This window comes from Amblyraja radiata, chromosome 19 (assembly GCF_010909765.2).
Source record: "Amblyraja radiata isolate CabotCenter1 chromosome 19, sAmbRad1.1.pri, whole genome shotgun sequence".
NCBI lineage: Eukaryota > Metazoa > Chordata > Chondrichthyes > Rajiformes > Rajidae > Amblyraja > Amblyraja radiata.
This window is the reverse complement of record NC_045974.1, coordinates 17,617,581-17,639,412: the sequence shown is the minus strand read 5'-3', so window position 1 is coordinate 17,639,412 and position 21,832 is coordinate 17,617,581. Positions and strand designations below refer to the sequence as shown.

The window sequence follows — 21,832 nt, the reverse complement described above, 5'->3', positions numbered from 1 at the left end:
CTCCTCCAGTTTCCGGTGGTGCTCACTCTGGCAATGGAGGAGGCCCAGGACAGAAAGGTCGGATTCGGAATGGGAGGGGTAGTTGAAGTGCTGAGCCACAGGGAGGTCAGGTTGGTTAATGCGGACCGAGTGGAAGTGTTCGGCGAAACGATCGCCAATCCTACGCTTGGTCTCACCGATGTAGATCAGCTGACATCTAGAGCAGCGCATGCAATAGATGAGGTTGGAGGAGATGCAGGTAAACCTCTGTCGCACCTGGAACGACTGCTTGGGTCCGTGAATGGAGTCAAGGGGGGAGGTAAAGCGACACGTGTAGCATCTCTTGCGGTTGCAAGGGAAAGTGCCCGGGGAGGGGGTGAATTTGACCAGGGAGTTACGGAGGGAGCGGTCTTTGCGGAAAACAGACAGGGGCGGAGATGGGAAGATGTGTCCAACGTGACCCCACCACTCGACACATCTTCCCATCATATGAAATCCGTCATCATATGAAAGAAGTAAAATGCAGTTACCCGCAGGGCTGCGGACCACGGCAATACGAGACAGAATAGTCTCGCCCTGTTTTGCAGGGTTGCTGTGATCCAGTAAAGCACGCTGACATTGTAAAAGATACCAGCATGGTGCACAGCCACACCAACGAGGCAAAGATTGAGACCGTGCTCAACACAGGCGACTAAAAACATGGCAAAGAAGCAGGTTGTGGGGAGCGACAGAGAAGTAGTTACGGAGGAATCACTAAAGTTGCAGTCACCAGTAAAAGAGTGCTTGGAATTTCAGAAACTTTGGAGGAACGTGTACAAGATCATGAGGGGAATACGTAGGGTGAATGAGCAGAGTATTTTAGCCAGAGCTGGGGAATCAAGAATCAGACGGGATAGGTTTAAGGTGAGAGGGAAACATTTAATAGAGACAAGAGGGTTTTATGGAACAAGTTGCCAGAGGAGGCAGTTGAGGCAGGTACTAGAACAATGTTTAAAATAAATTTGGGCAAGTATATGGATAGGAAACGATTAACGGGATATTAGCAGGTTGGATTAAAGTAGATGGGGCATCTTGGTCAGCATGGGCAAGTCAGGTTGAAGGGGTGGTTTTCATGCTTATGACTCTATATGGAAGACAGAAGCCAGGCACTTTGTTGCACCCTGTTGTCCTAGAATTGGTGAGTTTGTGGAGCCTTTTCAGAGTTGACAAATAAAGCAGGAAAACCTCCTCCTCTATAGGTAACAGTGCAAGACTGGCAAAGTTTGCAATAAGGCAATAGTATTACCATCGTATTAATAGTTACTTCATTTGAGAGTAGTTAAAAAATAAATGAAATCATTCCATTTGCCGTGGTGTGTTTCAAGTTCAGTAAACACAACTGCCAGAAACACGGCAAAGTGGGAGGAAAAATCGGTGGTTTAAATTGCATTTAGTCTAATGCTGAAGATTTATCAGGTAAGGGGGACAATCTTGGCTGTGGATGTTTAGGATATTATGGCCGTAACAGAAACATGGCTGAGAGAAGGGCAGGGCTGGCAGCTCAGTGTTCTAGGGTACAGATACCACAGGCATGGTAGATGTACAGGTAAGTGAGGAGAAAAGTAGTCTTGATGAGGGAGGACATAACAGCAGTGCTTCGAGAGGAGAGTTTTGGGGCATTATCAAATATGGGCTACATGAGTAGATCTTGGAAACATGAAGGGAACGATCTTTTTAATGGGATTATTTTATAGGCCTGCAGTAGTTAACGGGAATTAGTGGAACAGATGTGTAGGGAGATCGCAGATAACTGAAAAAATAATAAGGTTGTATGTGTGGGAATAAAATAGCTTCCATTCTATTGACTGGGTAACCCACGGGGCAAAGGTCTTGAATAGGTTGGAATTTGTTTAAAAAATGTCCAAGAAAGCCTCTTTGATCCCTTTGTAGAGGGCCCTAATAGAGAGCGGGCAACACTGGAGTTCCTGTTAAAGCAAGGTAGGGCAAGTGTTTAAAGCGTCAGCATGGGAGCACTTTGGGACTGTGACTATCAAATGCAGGTCTGATATGCCAAGCTGGTTCGAGCAAACCTCACTGGAGCAAGAGCCTAGCATCAGGACTTGCACGTTTTCTAGATTCATTAGATTGTGGTGTTTAACTAACAAACTCTCCTGCCGAAGTTACTGGCCAAGCCTTGTCTTGTAGTAAGGAGAGAACATAATGTCCCATGTCGACTTGAGGAAGTGTCGTACACTGGTTACACAGGAAAAGGTGGCTGGAGAGGCTGAAGGGGAAACAAAAGAAGTATATTGAGAATGAAAATACTGTAGATGCTGGAAAGCTGAAATAAAAACAAATGAGAATATTTTAAGTCAAACACCCTTCCTCGGAACACACAGAGAAAATGATGAGCAGTCAGTTGTCACAAGGGATTGGAGATGCTGAAATTTAGTTTAGCTTAGAGATACAATGCGGAAACAGGCCCTTCGACCCACCATCTGCACAGACCAGCGATCTCCATACACTAGCACTATCCTACACACAAGGGACAATTTACAATTTTTACCAAAGCCAATTAACCAACAAATCAGTACGTCTTTGGAATCTTGATCAAAAAACACAAAGTGTTGGAGTAACTATTATTCAACCTATTTAAAAAAAAAAACATCACATCTTTCCTATCAGGAGAGTAACCTCAATGACCACAGGGCATTCGGTTGGTTCAATTGCACTGATTCTGCAACTAATTAAAAGACATTTGGATAGGTGCATGGACAGGAAAGGTTCAACGGAATATGGGCCAAACACAGGCAAATGAGATTAGCTCAGATGGACATCTTGTCCAGCATGGATGTGTTCGGGCCTAAAGGCCTGTTTCTGTGCTCTACGATGCTAGTCCCTGAAGTGGCACACACATAGCAGGTTTAAAAGCAATCATATTTTGGGATCTGAATGTCGTTGACAAGGCCAGCATTTAGTGTATATTGCTAATTAACCTCAAGAGGTGGTGAGATGTCACTGCTGCAGTGTTGAACTGCTGCAACCCTCCTGGAGAAGGTGTTGATATGGAGGGAGTTCCAGTGACAATGAAAGACGAGCAGTATTAAATCCCACTTAGGATGGAGTGGTCTGCAGGCGAAGGTACTCCTGTGCATTAGTTGCCCTTGTACCCCTCGGTGGGGGAGGTGGCGGGTTTGTGAGGCAACGTTGGGATGACCGGTGTACGTTGCTGCGGTACATTTTGTAGCTGGTGCTTGCTGAAAAGCTATGCCACTCACCAAGGTAATCCAGAAGACCGCCAGACCGGTTACGAACATGGTCAGAAACAGATTGCGACGAAAAACCAAATGCAGAGGTCTACGACACAACTCCACCACTTGCTGAATTAACCGGAACATATGGCGTAGTGGGCCTTGTGCTGCCAAGAAAAAGAGAAGTGGCAATGAAAAACATCATGACAATGTTTGGTTATCCTCAATCTAATACTTGCATAAGATGGAAGATGGGACAGCAGCTTTGAAATGGTCTTGTCTGCAAAATGCTTGGGGAATTAGGACTTGGTGGGCAGATGTGGAGCAGCTAGCAATGGGGAGTGTGGAGTAAAAGACTCAATGGTAACTACTTATTTTTAACTCAGTACCAAAGAAGTTTTATGAGCCACAAGGGACTACATATGTTGGAATCCAGAGCAAAAACAAATTGCTGGAGGAACTCAGCTGATCGAGCAGCAGAAAGGAAGTGTCGACAATTGATGATCAGATCGCAGGATCTTGACCTGAAATGTTGCCAATTCCACCAACACCCCCCCCCCTCCCTCTCCACCCCACAAGATTTTGCTCGACAATTGAGTTCCTCCAATTGTTAAGAACGAAATGCAGATGCTGTTTTAAACCGAAGGTAGACACAAAAAGCTAGAGTAACTCAGCGGGACAGGCAGCATCTCTGGAGAGAAGGAATGCGTTACATTTTGGGTCGAGACCCTTCTTCTGACAGGTCAGTCTGAAGAAGGGTCTCATCAGAAATGTCACCCATTTCTTCTATTCAGAGATGCTGCCTGTCCCGCTGAGTTACTCCAGTTTACTAGACCAAGTGCAGACCCGTTGGGTCTGTTCCCGCAAGGGGGGAGGGGGGGGGGGCGGCCTGACGTCATCGCGCAACGCCACACGCTATGCGTACGCTGTGGCAGCAGCGAAAATCGCTAGCGCAATTTGAAAAATGTCGGCGTTTTTGGAGTAGAGCAGGGCGGCAGCAACCGTTATGGTGGCTGGCCAGCAGGAGGCTTTTATTAAAAGATTTTATTAAAAATATGTACATAACAACAACGAAATTTAATGAGGAGTGCATATGCGAATATAAAAATGAAATCGCTAGCGAAATGGAAAAAATCTTGGAGTTTTTGCGTGTGGTTTTGGTGGACCAACGAATCAATGGCCAAAAATTAAAAAAAAACACATTGCGGTGTGTGAATGCCCTCCCCCCCCCCCCCCCCCCCCCCCCCCCCCCCACCACTCACTTTTTTTTTTGCCTCCTGTTGGCCAGCCACCATAACGGCTGCTGCCGCCCGGCTCGCCTCCCCTCCCCCCCCCCCCCCCCGGCACGGCGTACGCCTAGCACGTGGGGTTGCGCGATGACGTCAGATCATAATTCCATTTGTTTTAAAGTAGTTATTAAGAAAGATAGGATTGGGCCACGTGATCATCCTCATTTTTTTGGGGGGGGGGGGGAGAATTTTGGAGGGGGATCTTGCAGAAGTTGATTTGGTGAGACCACAGCTAGGTGGCGTCTGGCAATCGGGAAGCTTCTAAAAGTGTGCAAGTCTTCAAGGACAGCACGCTGCTACTGGGGTGAAGGGCATGGCTGGGAAGTTCAAGGAACCTGGTTGATGAGAGGTGTTGCTGCTCTGGTCAGGAAAAAAGAGGCCTACATCAGGTGTAAGCAGTCGGGATCAAGCAATGCTTCCGTGAGTATAAGGAGCACACTTAAGAAGGTAAACAGGAGGAGAAAAATAAGACATGAAATGGATCTAGCAGGTAAGGTAAAGGAAAATACCAAGAGGTTGTACAGGTATATTAAGAGAAAAAGGATGGCTCGGTAGAAAACAGGTCCCTTTAAAGATCAGTCTGGCCATATATGTGTGGAGCCACAGGATATGTGTGAGGTTCTAAATTAATATTTCTCTTTGGTTTTTAAGGTGGAGATGCTCATGGAAGTTGAGGAATTGAGGCCAATGAAATCTGATATTTTGGACCATATCTTTGAAAAGGTCCTGCATGGTAGACTAGTCTGAAAGGTTGAATCGTATTGGATCCAGGAAGAGCTGGCCAATTGAATAGAAAATTGGCTCGATGGCTTCATCAGTCAGGAAATTGGATAGATGCATTGGGATGCTAAGATACAATTGTACAAGACATTGAAGAAGTTGCACTTGGAGTACTATTTTTAGACCTCTCTGGTTATCGGGAGAGGTGACTCAGACTAGGGCTTTAGACTTTGGAGCGCAGGAGACTAGGCAAGGAGTAACAATATAGAGGTCTATAAAGTCATGAGGGGCATGGATAAGGTGAATGGAAGCAGTCTTTCCCCAGGGAAATGGAATCAAAGCCAGCAGGCATAGGTTTAAGGCGAGACAGGAAAGATTTAAAAGGGGGACTAGGGGCAACTTCTTTATGCAGATGATGGTGCGTATATGCAACGAGCTGCCCGAGGAAATGATTGAGATGGGTACAATAACAACATTTGAAAGATGTTTGACAGATAGATGGATAGGAATGTTTTTGAGGGATATGGGCCAAATGTGGACAAATGGGACTAATAGGGTATATTCATGTGTGTGGACCAATTGGGCTGAGGGTCTGTTTCCATGCTGTGCGTCTCAGGGCTGCCAAGTGGGTGAGAGTTGGAAGTGAGAAATTGCGAGAGACCAAGCCCGAGGGAGCATAGAGACCGAGGGGGAGGGGTGTCCTCCCTCCCATTGGTACGGAGCTTTTGGATTTTTCAACTTGAAATTGTGCAACTTACACTTGAATGTAATATTTATGCTTTAATTTGGATTAGCTATGAATAGGGTTAGGCAAAATTACATTCCTAATTACATTCCAGAGTAGAGCCAGGCTCTGATCAATAGGTGCAGCACATGAATGATCTTAGTGTATTCATGCATGGAAATCATATTATAATCAAGGACTTGGCCCATGTTGACCAACCTGGGTCTCACTGCACACCTGGTACTACGCCTTACACCTGGCCCCCTATTCTACCCTGATCATATCTGCTTACCTGCTTACGTTCCCAGTGCTGAACACTCCCATTGTCCCAGCTTTGGCTGCACACCTAGTACTATTCCAGACCATGACTCTGGATGCACACTTGGCCTTGCTCCTAGCCCCTCTGCACTGACAATATATTTGGCCCACACAAAGCCCCATATCTGACCCCCTATACTTAACTTATTACGTTCGTCCACAGGTGCTTATCTAATGCGGTAATCTTTTATGGGACACTTCACAGACCAAATTTTGTATTGGCTTCCTCGTTATCTAACATGCTAGTTACTTTGTCAAAGAAGTCATCAATTGGTTAAACACAATTTCTCATCCATAAAATTATACTCACTCAGCTGTATGTATTCTGTTACAATTTCCTTCATTTTCCTAACAAACTGTCCTTTTCACCCTCAATATTTTCAGTAATTTTCTGTCTTCCTCTCAGCTGCGACTTTTCCAAAATGCAAAGTCCAATAACTATATATTTAAGCAATAATATTCTATTTAATGTGATCCTGAGAACATACTATTTTATGTGGTATTCATAACACAACAATGATAAAAAGATCTTTGTTTTGATTGCACCTACCAACATGCACACATTATTATATTACAGTTAATATGTACCGAGGGCAAATTTTTGTTCCAATGCTCCCCATTCCCAATTACTTTTACATTGAAGTGATTGAAATCCAAGTGAAGTTTAAATGGCATCAGAAAAGTAAAGCCTCTGGAATGGATGATATTCATTATGTGGTTGGTGAAGTCAGTATCAGCACAATTAATATATTAAACTTTGAATCTTCAGATGTCCTAGTTCAAGCTAAAACTAAAGACAAATAATAACCTCCTCACACAATATTATACTTAACCTACCCCCCTGGATATTTCGGATGAATAAATTAAGGTTTTGTCAACTAATTACAAATCAGGCTAATTACAAATCAATAATATTAGCCAACTCCAAAATACGAAACGCTGAGCATTGGGATCCAGACATCACGGACAACTGGCCTCAGTTCCCCGCTCATATCTGGCAGTGCTCTCTTTCTGAACCAGGGGCCATGGAGCTTTTTTGAAAGTGGGGGGCTGAGCAATCACTGATCATTGGCCTTGGGGGTACCCGGCGAGGGAGTAGAGCGACTGAATGGGGGGGGAGGGTGTGGGAGGGGGGGACTTTTTGAAATTTGATGAATTAAAATAATGTTTTAGTGCATTGTGGAAGTATGATGTCAATGTTTTTTGTTTGAAGTATTTTTAAGAAGTAACTATTTAAGGGGTAACTTTTTCCACAAGGGTGGTGGGTGTATGGAACAAGCTGCCAGAGGAGGTAGTTGAGGCAGAAACTATCCCAACATTTGAGAAACAGTTAGACTGATACATGAATAGGACAGGTTTGGAGGGATATGGACCAAAAGCAGGTAGTGTAGCTGGGACATGTTGGCGGGTGTGGGCAAGTTGGGCCGAGGGGCCTGTTTTCCCTCTATGACTACATTATACCTGCACCATGCATGAATACTTCAAAATCAAGTGGTCGAGTTTTATTGCCATATACTCAAGCAAAGAAACATAGAAAATAGGTGCTGGAATAGGCCTTTCGGCCCATCGAGCCAACACTGCCATTCAGTATGATCATGGCTGTTTGTCCAAAATCCCCATATCCCTTGATTTCACTAGCCCAAGAGATAATTGTAACTCTCTCTTGAAAACATCCAATGAATTGGCCTCCACTACCTTCTGTGGCAGAGAATTCCACAGATTCACAACTTTCTGGGTGAAGAAAGTTTGTCCTAATCTCAGTCCTAAATGGCCTACCCCTTATTCGTAAACTGTGTGACCCCTGGTTCTGCTTCCACAACATCGGGAACATTTTTCCTGCAGTTACAGTAAGTGAAAATCTAGCAGGCAAGCATGATGCTTTCTCCAACCACCCCCATTTGAAGGCCAACATCTCCCACCACTTCTACCCTGTGCTTGGTACTTACTTCAAGCAGCCACTGCTTGTCCTCCAGGATGCACCGAGCCACAGCCTGGTCCATGCCGGTCACCAGGGCGAATTCAGCACAGAGACTCTCACGGCAGCAGAGCAACGCTTCCGACGAATGCCCGGGACTCTTCACTCCGACTGCTCAATGGCCGGAGCTGCAGCGAGTCCTGCAAACACTCGCCAGCCCCGGCTCCCCGTCTGCATCTACCCCCGCCGCTCCATCCGTCCCTATGCCCTGGCTCTCCAACACCCACAGCCCATTCAGTTGATATTAGTTTTGAAATTCTCAATGCGTGAGAGTTGGCAGCCCTGGTGTCTCCATGACTCAATAACTCTCTGGCAGAGTGTTCCAAACTCCAAAATCCACCGGATGCAAAAAAATCCCACCATCCTCTAAACCTCTTCCTCATTACCTGAAATTTGTACCCCTTGGTACTGGACATCTCTGCTCTGGAGAAAAAATTCTAACAACCTACCTTTTATATGCCTCTCATCATTTTGTTAACTGGTCCTAGGAAAGCAAACCCACTTAACAGAGATACTCCATCCTGGTCAATATTGTAGTGAATCTCTGCACCCTATCCAGTGCTATTACATCCTTCCTAAAGTGTGCACACTGTGTTCAAAATATGGGCATGTCAACACTCCAAACTCCTGGGTATCACAGTCGGAGTACTGCTGATGAAATGAGGATCCAGAAAGACAAAGAATACTAATGGAGACAAAGTTGGATCCGAAATCAGAAACCCAGGCAGAAACTGCACCGCACCTGAAAGTAAATGTTCTTACCTTTCATGTCTGTGTTTTGTTTCCACTGTTGTAGAGATAGGAATGAATAAAAATGTCAGCCACAAATACAATACAGTCAATGCATCAAACAGCTATAATTCAAATGTAATCACTCATAGTCAAGGAAGTGGTAAGAGTGGAAGTGGTCAATAAAAAGAGGATTGGGCAGTTGATGTGGAGTTACAAGAGGGAAATCATAGTTACAGTCATATATCATGGCAGCAGACCATTCGGCCCATCACATTAACCCATCAGCACCCATCTCATTGGTTAAAGATTGACCCCATCTTTCAGTTATTGTCCATAGTCTTCTATGGGGCGTCGTCCATAGAGCGCAGAAGATTATTGGGACACCACTACCAGCCTTGGAGGGCATCTACCACACACGGTGCCTCAGGAAGGCCGTCAGCATCCATAAAGACTCCTCACACCCTTGTAATGGACTGTTCGAACTACTTCCCTCCGGCAGACGTTACAAGGCCTTCTACGCCCGCACCTCCAGACTCAAGTCAAGTCAAGTCAAGTCATCAAGTTTAATAAATAAATATAATAACAATAATAATAATAATTATTATTATGACGAAGCTCATCTGGACACGTCTTAAATGCGATCAGCAACGATGCTTCCACCACTCTCTCCCGCAGTGCATTGCAGATACTCACCACTCTCTGGTGCAAAGATCCCCCTCAGATTCCTTCTGAATCCCTTACCCTAAATCTACGCCCTCTATTATTACTTCTCTCTGATATGGGGAAGAGTTTCCTCCGTCTACTCAAATTGTACCCTGGAAAATTTTAGATATCTCGGTTATATTCCCTCTTCTCCTCCGGGATAAACAGACCTAGCCTCATGACTGAAACGATCTATCCCAGGTAACATCCTGATGTATCTTTGCACTCTCTCCCACACTATCACATTACGCTTGACTTTTAGGAGATTGGAACCAGCAAAGGATAAGGGGAACCAGTGGATGTGCTCATTTGTTCTTTCAGACCTGAAATGTCTGTTCCCCACAGATGCTGCTTGATCTGTTCAGTTCCTCCAGCACTTTGATTATTGTTTCAGACGCCAGACATTTGTGTCTCTGAATTAAAATTTCATTTTTCTGGATCTGGGCCAGCACTTATTGCCCATCTACAGCTACCCTTGAAAAAGTGGCAGTGAGTCCCTTCTTGAACCATTGCACCCCACTCGTGAAGTTGCTCCCACAGTGCTGTTGGGGAGGGAGTTCCAGGACCGGCAAGGTATTTTCCAAGTCAGAATGGTGTGTGACTTGTAGTGGTGTTGCCTTGCACCCACTACCTGGTCCTTCCTGGGAATAAAGTAATGCGTTTGTGAGGTGTTGTCAGGGTAGTCCAGCATTTTGTAGATGGGGCATACTGCAGACACAATGCACCAGTGGTGAAGTGAACGATGTGGAATGATAGACAAGCTGGCTGATTTGTGCTGAATGATGGTGTGCTTCTCGAGAGTTCTGGAGCAGGCATTAAGGCCGGAGAAGAAGGTCCTTCACCGTGTGGTGAATCTTTGGAATTCTCTCCTAGGAGCTGTGGAGGTTCAGTCGCTGTACATTTACAGCAGAGATTAATAGAGCTTTTAATTGGAACGGAATCAAGTATCACAGAGTTAGTGCTGGAAATTGGCACTGAGGTATAAGATCAGCTGAGGTCTCATCGAATGATGGAGCAAGCAGGTTAGGCTGGAGGTGCTGAATGGCCTGCTCCTGTTGTTAATCCTCAGATGCTTTTTTATTCTTGTAATAGCTCAGTTCAATCTCATATGTCTCTAATTGGGCTATGAGTTCATATCATCAAGGACTCACACCATCTTGGCCACATTCTCTTCTCAGTGCAAGTATATGGAGGAAGGCACAGGAGCCTGAGAACCATGAACTTCAGGTTCAAGAACAGTTTCTACCCATCAATTATCAGGTTTTTAAACTTTACAGAGTTTTACAGATTTTGACACAGCTTCTGAACATGTACAGTCTGAGATCGCAGGAAATAGGATTACAGATTCATACCACACAGAAACAGGCCCTTCGTTCTACCAAGTCCATACTTTTTGCCCATCAACACTTATTCCATTTGTCCACTTTCGGGCCATATCCTTCAATGTCTTGCCTATTTAAGTGTCTGTCTAAATGCCTTTTAACCAAAGTACCTTTAAAATGTTGATGTGGCTTTGCACATTTTGTGTATCTGTGATGATAGAAGGCAGCTCCATGAGAAAAAAACGAGTTTCAAGTAGATATTGGAAACAAGGTAGGATATGCAACATCATCGGTAAGGGCAGCACAGTGGCGCAGCGGTAGAGTTGCTGCCTTACAGTGCTTGCAGCGCCGGAGACCCGGGTTCGATCCCAACTACGGTTTGTACGGAATTTGTACGTTCTCCCCGTGACCTGTGTGGGTTTTCTCCAAGATCTTCGGTCTCCTCCCACACTCCAAAGATGTACACATTTGTAGGCTAATTGACTTGGTATAAATGTAAATTGTCCCTAGTGTGTGCAGGATAGTGTTGATGTGTGGGGATCGCTGGTCGGTGCGGACGCAGTGGGCCAAAGGTCCTGTTTCCTTGTGGCTAAAGGGATCAGGGGGTATGGAGAGAAGGCAGGGATGGGATACTGAGTTGGATGATCAGCCATGATCATATTGCATGGCGGTGCAGGCTCGAAGGGCCGAATGGCCTACTCCTGCACCTATTTTCTATGTTTCCGCTCTGTATCTCTAAACTAAACTAATCCAGTGGTTTTAAGGGTAAACAGCCTGTCCATATTCATTACAGGGAGTGGGAGGAAGTTGCTGCATCATGGAAGATTGGCAAGGAAACAGAGAGTGGAAGAAGAAGCTGTGGAATTCACAGACCGTTGCTCATGATCCAGTGAAGCTCCTGCTGCTTCCCTGTGGCACGTTGCTCCACTGAGTCTATATGGCACTGTGCGGCTCGTACAGAGCCACACTGCATGAGCGACTGACTGATGTTACATCGAGGTTTCTTTCCAAAACAGAGCAATATCAATTATGTTGTGGAGCAGCGGTAGAGTTGCTGCCTTACAGTACCAGAGACCGGGTTCCATCCTGACTATGGGTGCTGTCTTTACAGAGTGTACATTCTCCCTGTGATCGTGTGGGATTTCTGCAGGTGCTTTGGTTTCCTCCCACATTCCAAAGATATACAGGTTTGTAGATCACTTGGCTTCTGTAAATTGTTCCTAGGGTGTAAGATAGAACTAGTGTGCAGGTGATCATTGTACAGTGCGGACCTGTTGGGCCAAGCGGACTGTTTCCATGCTATATCTCTAAACGAAATAATTGACAATGTTTAGAATTGTCTGTAGAGTGATGAAATTCCACAAGTACTTGACCAGCCAGAATGTTATGATTTTCAAAATCCTCTGTGGGGTATTTTTGGTGAATTCAGGTAGATATCTCAAATGGCATCAGAGTTCAGACATAGGATTTGGTATATATGCATACAACCAATGCCTGAGGTACACTCAGAAATCAGATGCACTCCATTGACTGCAACCTGACACCTCTAGGTGAGACTGTGGTGAGATTGTAGATGGACTGTACTTCAGTCTCGCTGCCATGGCAAGGGCTATAACATTACCCTCTCATGCATATTTGAAAGCATTCTGCATGAAGAAGGTGAAGATAATACATTGTTGACTTTGTGCAGGAGCACTGAGAATGATGTGATGCAATTTCTCTAAATATGCAGCTTGTAGGTCACTCAAGGTGTATATTGCTGCAAGCAAGTTGCTGGAAGTTCTGTCTGGATGCCTTGGAGCAGTTGGGCTGAAGGAACAAAAGCAACTCAAGTCATCACGAGTATCCACCTGCAGGTTCTCCCAGGGCTTGGCCTTGGCCAACTTTTGATGATGGAAGGTAGACACATAATGCTGGAGTAACTCAGCGGGACAGCCAGCATTTCTGGAGAGAAGGAATGGGTGACCCCACTGGCTGTTGATGATGGACATGGATATTGCAGTTCCGTCCATGGGAAAAGTCATTATGATGGGTGTCCATTTTTTCCAGATAGAAGCGGCTCCTTTGGATTCTTCAACCTCTCGAACATGATTTCAAATGTGAGAAAGATCTTTGCCAAACGTAGTTTCTCAGTGTTGCTTGTGAGAGACAATGGGAGCAACTTCACCAGTGTTGGCATTGCCAAATTCCTCAGTGATTACAGAGTCGTATGTGTGCATGTCGACCCATTGGAAAGGAAGGGGCAGCTTATGCTTGACATAGGCATTGGGTAATGACAGAATTGCTTTTTCACTGTCAGAATTCACCACACATGATCACAAGACAGATCAAAGTAAAAATGGATTCTTACAAAAATACATTTTCTGCTGAAATGTTTTTATTGACTGCCTGGGATTATGAAATGGTGCTGGTATGTTACAGTGTAAAGGGGGGGGGGGGCAAAAATGAGGGTTTTGGGAGGGAGATGGTGAGAGTGAGGGTAGGGAAAGGGGAGAGAGAAAATAGGATTGGGAAATGGCAGGATTAGAAAATGAAAGAGACAAAGGAAGAGAACAGGGGAGAAGTACTGGGGAATGTGAAGATGGAGGGTGGGTTGTCATCATTGGCAAACCCTGTTAATATCTTGTGAAGCTCTAGTTCAGAACAATAAATAGTTGCTTACATAAATTAATGCAAATCACACCTGACTAACAGGAGCAAATGCCTTATCAACACTGTACTTTAATGAAAACTGGCTATACCCAGGATTGCGGCTGATGGCTGTCTTTCTGCTATTCACCGCCCATCTCAATTTTTATGTCATCATTGCATGCTCCTAGCGCCTGGTGTTCAGGACAATTAACATTGTTGTCCTGAATGTTGTACCTCCACCCCATCTTTCCCTGCATATCTGTGCTGTTCCATCTCCCTCAGTGTGTTGTCACTAAATCTCTGAGATCCCTTGACTTCCAACCCTATTAGCTCTTGGACTCTCTAACGTTTTGCAACCCCTCCATATAGGATCATCTACATCTTGTTTGAAATCCTCAGCAAGCTATCCCTGTATGAGATCACCTGCACATTTTCTCTACTCCATTTCACCAAATATCTGTCCTGTTGGGAGCTTTCCATCTCTCTAATCGTGGTAAATGTCCCCAGATGTTTAATGATTGGTGATCATCTGATGCCATTTACCCTTGAGAGATGTTACCAGCTTTGAAATCCTGTAAGTTGTTGTCAGATCATGAACATTGATACATAGTCCCTCAGCTCCAGAACGTGGGCGATGTCTCCAGATCTAAAACACTGAGAGATGTCCCCAGCTCTGGACGCTTTGGAGATATCCTGATCTCAACCCTGGGAGATCCCTCCAGCAATAGAATCCTGGGAGATGTCCACAGATCCCAAATCCTGAGAGACGCCCCCAGCGCTGGCACCTTAGGCGATGCCTGCTGGTCTACAATCATGGAAGAAGCCTAGCCTTAAATCTAGGGAGATGTCCCCTGCCTTAAACACATGGGAGTTGCCCCTAGATCTCAAATCTTGAGAGATGCCTCCAGCTCTGGAACCAAGGAAGATACCACCAAATCTCAAACATTCGGAGATGTCCTCAGCTTGGAACATTGGAAGATATCACCAGCTCTGGAACCCTTGTAGATGTCCCCCAGAACTTGGATCTTTGGAGCTGCCCCAGCTCTGAAAATCTGGGGATTTCAAACTTTGCAAGATGCCCCAGCTCTGGAAACCTGAAATGCTCCCAGATCTCAAACCTTGGGAGATGTATACATCTCTGAAGTTCTTGGAGATGCTCCCAGCTCCAGAAACCTTGGGACATGCCCTTCGCCCTGTAAACAGATGTCCTCAATTCTTGTATATTGAAAAATGTATCCAGCTCTGAAACTCTGAGATGTCCCCAGATCTCACACTTTGGGAGATCCCCATCTCTGTAACCCTGGGAGATGTTCCCAAATCCCAAATCTTGAGAGATGCCCCGCATTAACCCTGGGAGAAGCTATCAGCTCACGCTCACCCTCACACCCCCCCCCCCCCAATGCTTCCCCTCTGTTTCTGTGTGGAGGTCCATCTCTCACTCTCCAGTTCTATGTGTGATCTCTTCGGCTTCCTTGTCATTATGATTTCTCTCATTCCCATCCACTTGTTTACCTCTGCACCTTTGTGACTTTGTTCTTCCCATCACATCTTTCATTCTCATGTGCTGGGCCTTCAGTCAATGAGTAAATAATTAAAAACATGTTATTGAGAGTTCCCAAGTGTTCCTGTAACTACCGACACTTACCATTTTACATGTTATTCCCTCCATGGGTGTGGCGGAAAATTCACCTTCGGGTTTCACACAAACAATCCTTGTGATGCCTTTGGTTACTTTGATTAAATCCAAGCACTCAGGGCAGGGATATGAGCTGGTGTACAATGTTGCATCTTTCAGGTCCTGTTTATACCTGCCGTACAAACACAGAAAATGTTTTTGCTTCCGATTGTGTGAATTAACCACAGGAGAGAAATACAGACACTGGGCTGAGCTCCAGCTCTAGTTTAGTTTTGGAAAGAACTGCAGATGCTGGTTTAAATCAAAGGTAGACACAAAATGCTGGAGTATCTCAGCGGGAAAAACTGCATCTCTGGAGATAAGGAATGAGTGGCGTTTCGGGTCGAGATTCTTCTTCAGACTTTTTAAGTTTAGTTTAGTTCAGTTTAGTTTAGATACTGCATGGAAACTGGCCATTCTGCCCACCAAGCCCATGCCAACCAGCAATCCCCGCACACTAGCGCTACCCTATACATACTGGGGATAATAGTAAGATTAAACGAGAACTTACCAGTTTGAAGTTTGATCTTGATTTTATGAGGAGTTACGATGAGCAATCGCTATTATCCCTTACTATTATCTCACGTGAAGAAGGCCGTCATCCCACTTGGCACGTCATACTTCAAAGCAGCAGTTTGGAGTCACAGAAACAAATAGTTGACCATGAACATAGTAAGATTTTGAGAACTGGAATTACCATATGACCTTGATAATATGAGGGTGGGAGCGGTGGGCACGTAATCGCTCATCGTAACTCCTCATAAAATCAAGATCAAACTTCAAACTGGTAAGTTCTCGTTTAATCTTACTATTTTACTTCGGAGTCACGTGAGTGACTACGTGAAGATTTCAAAGCTCTGTGAATTTACGCCGGAAACGAATTCATGCGTAACACACTGCTTGAAGTGACCATGGATGAGTGAAAAAAGATTCATGCATTCAGACATGACTTGGTTTGTTATGCTGATGCTTGATCATCCAATGAAAATAATAGCGATGCCTTTCATCCAGAGGAAACTATTAACAGAGTCCAAAATGGAGTTGGCAATTACCCCCGATTTGGCAACGGGTTGTATTAAAATTTGGTAAAGTATGTTCGTTTGACCATCCTGCAGCTGCTAGGATGTAGTCCAAAGCAAACGTACATAATCCTATGAGCTGATGTGGTAGCAGCCCCGGTGGAGTGCGTGTTAAAATATTAGTATTGACTCCTGCATTCACGAAACTCACGTTTTACCACCTGAAGATGGTAGAACTAAACTTGTTATGGAATTTACATATATATATATTTCTTCCACAAAACATTGTTTTGTTTGGAGCCTTAAGGCTCTAAGTGATCTAGAGGTATTGTTGTGAATGTGTGACCACACATTCCCGAAGGTCCATCGGGTATGCCATGAACTGTATGTACCTCACGCCTGGTTAGCTCTGGTTTATTAAATCAAAACATAATATATTATGTTATTAACATATGTAACCACCCTGTCCAGTCGTAATTTATGTCATGACTGGACCCGTTGCACTGAGGCCAGTGCCATGAGGATTATTACTTTTTGAGAGCTGGCTTGAGATAAGGATGTAGCTGGAGCCCCTGCTGAAGTAATGTTAACATTACGTCATGTCCCATACTCCCATGTTACTGGGCCTGGGAGAACTTGTGTTAAGGTATCCTATATAATTCTGGATATCAGAGGGTGAGGCCCGACAGAGTGGGTTCCACTTTCTGTAGAAAATATGATGAGAAGCACGTTTGCACTGTTTAATGGCACTGTAACTGAGTATTGTCAAAGACTCATAAGAAAGGAACTCTAGGACATCAGTTATTCGTGCTGTATAGCATGTAACATGTGTATTCAGCTAAAACCGTTTCCCATCTGCTGAAGTGGAGATGTCCTGCCTCTTTTTGGTGCTATCCTGCATTCTGCAGTGAGCACTCCACGGATTTGTCTGACAACCCGCGGCACAGGAAATCGTCTCGGAGTCTTCAAGTCAATGACTTGATGTATCATGCAGACGCTGGTCTCCCGAGTCACAGGCTGTACCAGCACGTTTTATGCTTTGAATAACCATATAGGTTCTGTATAATTCCCTATATTAGCGGGAACCATGGCTGCATATGTAAGTCAGGCAGATTGAGGCCTGAAGCGGTGTCTTGCTGGATAAATTGCAAAACCCCACTGACGAGGCAGAATGGAGAAACACACATGCAATAATTCCTCCACCAAGTGGCGATAATGTATCTTTTGCCACTGTATGCCACATGTTTTGCAGTTGGTAAATAAGCCTGTATGTAAATATATCGATATTCGATGTTCCATTGAGCCAAAATGACATTAAATACTTTGTAGTCCAACAGCCATCCTGTGTTTCATAGATTTCACATGAGATAGTAGTTTCAAAAGATTAGGTAAATATCACAGGATATTTAAACTTCATAGCACCCATGTGACTAACATATGCCACCCCCATAGTGTATCAACTTGGAGTTGAGCATGCAGATTGTGCACATTCTTACAATAACCTTTAACGTATAGAATGCACCAAGTTATAGGTAGTTGATACCAATTACTGAAAATTGGTAACTTATGCAACCCGCATCCGCCTCCGTAACTGGAGATGGCATACCATACTTCTCATCTTTGAGCACTGGTATCAATTGTAATACTAAGTATACCCAACCAAAAATACTGGAGCAATGCTGAATAATGCCACCATCATGATTTTGGTAGGTTCAGCTGAGAATAGCAGAGGCTTATTTGTAATGACCTATATGGTACTAGAGAGGTTAATTCTTTGCATGTTTTAACTTCAGGTAATGCAAAGCTCAATTTGTACCGCTGATACACAGCTGCTATATTGTCAACTACATCTTGATGAATAGAAACCTGCTTAATAACCAACGAGGTTGTTGCAGGCTTCTGTTAATTGCATCTCTTGCTCCAGGGCGGAATCCCTTGTTAGTTTATAGTTAAATGTTAATCCCAATAATCAGTAGTTCTGATTGGTATCAACTTAAATGTAACTGGATGGGTGGGACCCTGATTCTTCAAATATAGTTTGGGCCTATAACAGTTAATTTTTTAGCAAAACCCAGCGTTTAACATCATTCCAGATAAATGATAACTAATGTTCTTGAGCTCTGAGCAGCCCAAGCTCCATTTGGAAATTTGGTAAATAAACCTGGGAACTGTAGTAACTATTTTTCAATGCTTTAACTGTTATTATAGCCCCATCCAGGTAAATTTCAATATCTCTGGCGATTCCAGTCAATGGGAACTGCATAGCATGCATCTTTGAGATTGATGCTTGCCATATAACTCCTATAAAACAGTTGTTAGACCGTAACAAAATTTACTATTCTGAAAGTCTGTACTGCACATATGAGTTAAACCTGGATGAAGTGACATCCTCCATCTGTCACCTGTCCTGAAAGGCAATCCTGCCCATAATACTGGGCCTGCCTCAAAGACAACTCCGGTCCCAATTCCAAGTCTGCTTGGAACCTATGTATGTTGTGCAGTAAAAGTAATCACATGTTATTATCTGTTTTTTTTAAACCAGATCTGAAACTCATGTTGTTTTCATTGTCATTTTGAACAAAAAAACACAAGAGCAAAATTACCAACATGTCCACAATCCCTTGTTTCGGTAAACCCAGACCCACCTACCTCCATGGCTACCGGTGGTCTTGTGGTAAGCCCAAAGGCTGCTGATGCGGGTTCCTTTTCTCTCCTTGATTGGGGAGGACTGGTAGGGAGTGTGGATTCCATGTTCATACTGAGCCTGCCTTGTAAGACAATTCTGGCCATAACTCTGAGTCTGCCTTGAAAGACGACTCTGATCATATTTCAGTGCCCAGCTTTCAAGCTACCACCGGCTTCAGTGAACCACTTACCCCCTATGGAGGTGTGGGGTGTGTTGTCGCCTACTGATGAAGCTTTGCTTGTCGTTGGTACCTTGATTAGTCCGACAGCTTTTGCTTCCTTCTTCTGTTCTTACCTGAAGAGAGGATTCAGCGGCTGGTTTCTCCAATGTCACCCTGATAGCGCTGTTCCCTTGCCATATAACCATATAACAATTACAGCACGGAAACAGGCCATCTCGGCCCTACAAGTCCGTGCCGAACAATTATTTTCCCTTAGTCCCACCTGCCTGCACTCATACCATAACCCTCCATTCCCTTCTCATCCATATGCCTATCCAATTTATTTTTAAATGATACCAACGAACCTGCCTCCACCACTTCCACTGTAAGCTCATTCCACACCGCTACCACTCTCCGAGTAAAGAAGTTCCCCCTCATGTTACCCCTAAACTTCTGTCCCTTAATTCTGAAGTCATGTCCTCTTGTTTGAATCTTCCCTATTCTCAAAGGGAAAAGCTTGCCCACATCAACTCTGTCTATCCCTCTCATCATTTTAAAGACCTCTATCAAGTCCCCCCTTAACCTTCTGCGCTCCAGAGAATAAAGACCTAACTTATTCAACCTTTCTCTGTAACTTAGTTGTTGAAACCCAGGCAACATTCTAGTAAATCTCCTCTGTACTCTCTCTATTTTGTTGACATCCTTCCTATAATTGGGTGACCAAAATTGTACACCATACTCCAGATTTGGTCTCACCAATGCCTTGTACAATTTTAACATTACATCCCAGCTTCTATACTCAATGCTCTGATTTATAAAGGCTAGCATACCAAAAGCTTTCTTTACCACCCTATCTATATGAGATTCCACCTTCAAGGAACTATGCACGGTTATTCCCAGATCCCTCTGTTCAACTGTATTCTTCAATTCCCTACCATTTACCATGTACGTCCTATTTTGATTTGTCCTGCCAAGGTGTAGCACCTCACATTTATCAGCATTAAACTCCATCTGCCATCTTTCAGCCCATTCTTCCAAATGGCCTAAATCACTCTGTAGACTTTGGAAATCCTCTTCATTATCCACAACACCCCCTATCTTGGTATCATCTGCATACTTACTAATCCAATTTACCACACCTTCGTCCAGATCATTGATGTACATGACAAACAACAAAGGACCCAACACAGATCCCTGAGGCACCCAACTAGTCACCTGCCTCCAACCCGACAAACAGCCATCCTCCATTACCCTCTGGCGTCTCCCATTCAGCCACTGTTGAATCCATCTTGCTACTCCTGCATTTATACCCAACAGTTGAACCTTCTTAACCAACCTTCCATGCCGGCACTTGTAGTGTGAGAACTCTGGCCTCTTCCGGGTATTCTGCCAACGGCTGGAGACCAACTCTTCTGGCAGCAAACCCTTTGTTTGCGAGTACTCTTGAGGCCATATGCATGTGCTTCAGTATGTTCATACTTTAAATTTGAGACTTTGTAGGCAGCCCTGAAAACAGGTGCTGCCGCAGGCCCCTGAGGATACCTGCGCTGACATGGCCCCTCCAGCGGACCTATATCAGGTTCTTGCTTTGGGTCTGACTGAAACTGACCTTGGATGCTCCTCTCCTCAGAGCAGGAGACATTTGTGCAGCCCTGAAACAGGTGCCGCTGCCTGCGGGTTCTCCATAATACCCGGGCTGATAACTCCCTCCTTTGGAGTATATCATTGTGGGGCACCTCTCCACCAGGTGCTCCATGTGGGTTTGAACGTTTAAACACTTTACCCATGTAGGAGGTAATCCTCTCCATCCGGAATCCTCCCCGCCCGACTTGTTTGCGGGCTTTCTCCTTGCGCTCCCTTCCTCAGCGCGAGAGATCAAATAGTGGCTAACCCTCCAATTGGGTTTGCCTAGGTATTCCTGGCCTGTTTTGTTTTAATGAATGGGCCTCTTCCCTGCACTCCCCTCCGCAGAGAGGGAGATACAATTTTTGTGACTAACCCCCAACGGCTGTCTTGGTGCTGTCTGCATCAGTCCGACGCTGCTGGCTCCACTGCCAGCGATTCGAGAGGCGAATTTCAACTGGCACCCGCTACTCGCACTACCGCGGTCTCCGTAGCGGGTCTCGCGGTCCATTTCCGGGTATCCCCGAGGTCATGACTGGGATTCCCTATCCGTGACTGGGGTTCCCGCGGTCCATAGTGATTTACCCGCGGCCCGTCCGGACTTTGCCCCCAAAGCAGCAGGCAAACTCTGTAATGAGCAAAGATCTTATAGCAGAGCAAGATGGGTTACTCTCACGCAAACGTGTAGTACGCTCATGGGCGGATTCATGGGTGATTATATGACCCATTTTAGCAACCAGCCCCCGCCATCTTGCTTCCGGACAAAGATCGGATCTTTGTTTCCGCAGCGGGGAGAAGGAGTGCGCGGCCCGGGGAGAGGGAGTGCGCGGCCCGGGGCAGCGGGGAGAGGGAGTGTGGGGCCCGGGGAGAGGGAGAGGGAGTGTGGGGCCCGGGGAGAGGGAGAGGGAGTGTGGGGCCCGGGGAGAGGGGAGAGGGAGTCTGCGGCCCAGGGAGAGGGAGTGTGCGGCCCGGGGCAGCGGGAGAGGGAGTGTGGGGCCCGGGGAGAGGGAGTGTGCGGCCCGGGGAGAGGGAGAGGGAGTGTGGGGC

General features: G+C 45.2%; 1 protein-coding gene across 1 annotated transcript in view; it reads right to left on the bottom strand.

Annotated features, from left to right (window-relative positions):
• The window catches only part of LOC116984262 (cytidine and dCMP deaminase domain-containing protein 1-like), an 87,242-nt gene extending 65,946 nt beyond the window's left edge, over positions 1 to 21,296 (bottom strand). Inside the window, exon 1 of the mRNA XM_033038379.1 lies at positions 21,162 to 21,296. Within this exon, the coding sequence (XP_032894270.1) occupies positions 21,162 to 21,296 (135 nt within the window). The remainder of the gene's footprint in view (positions 1 to 21,161) is intronic.
• Between the last annotated feature and the right edge of the window lie 536 nt (positions 21,297 to 21,832).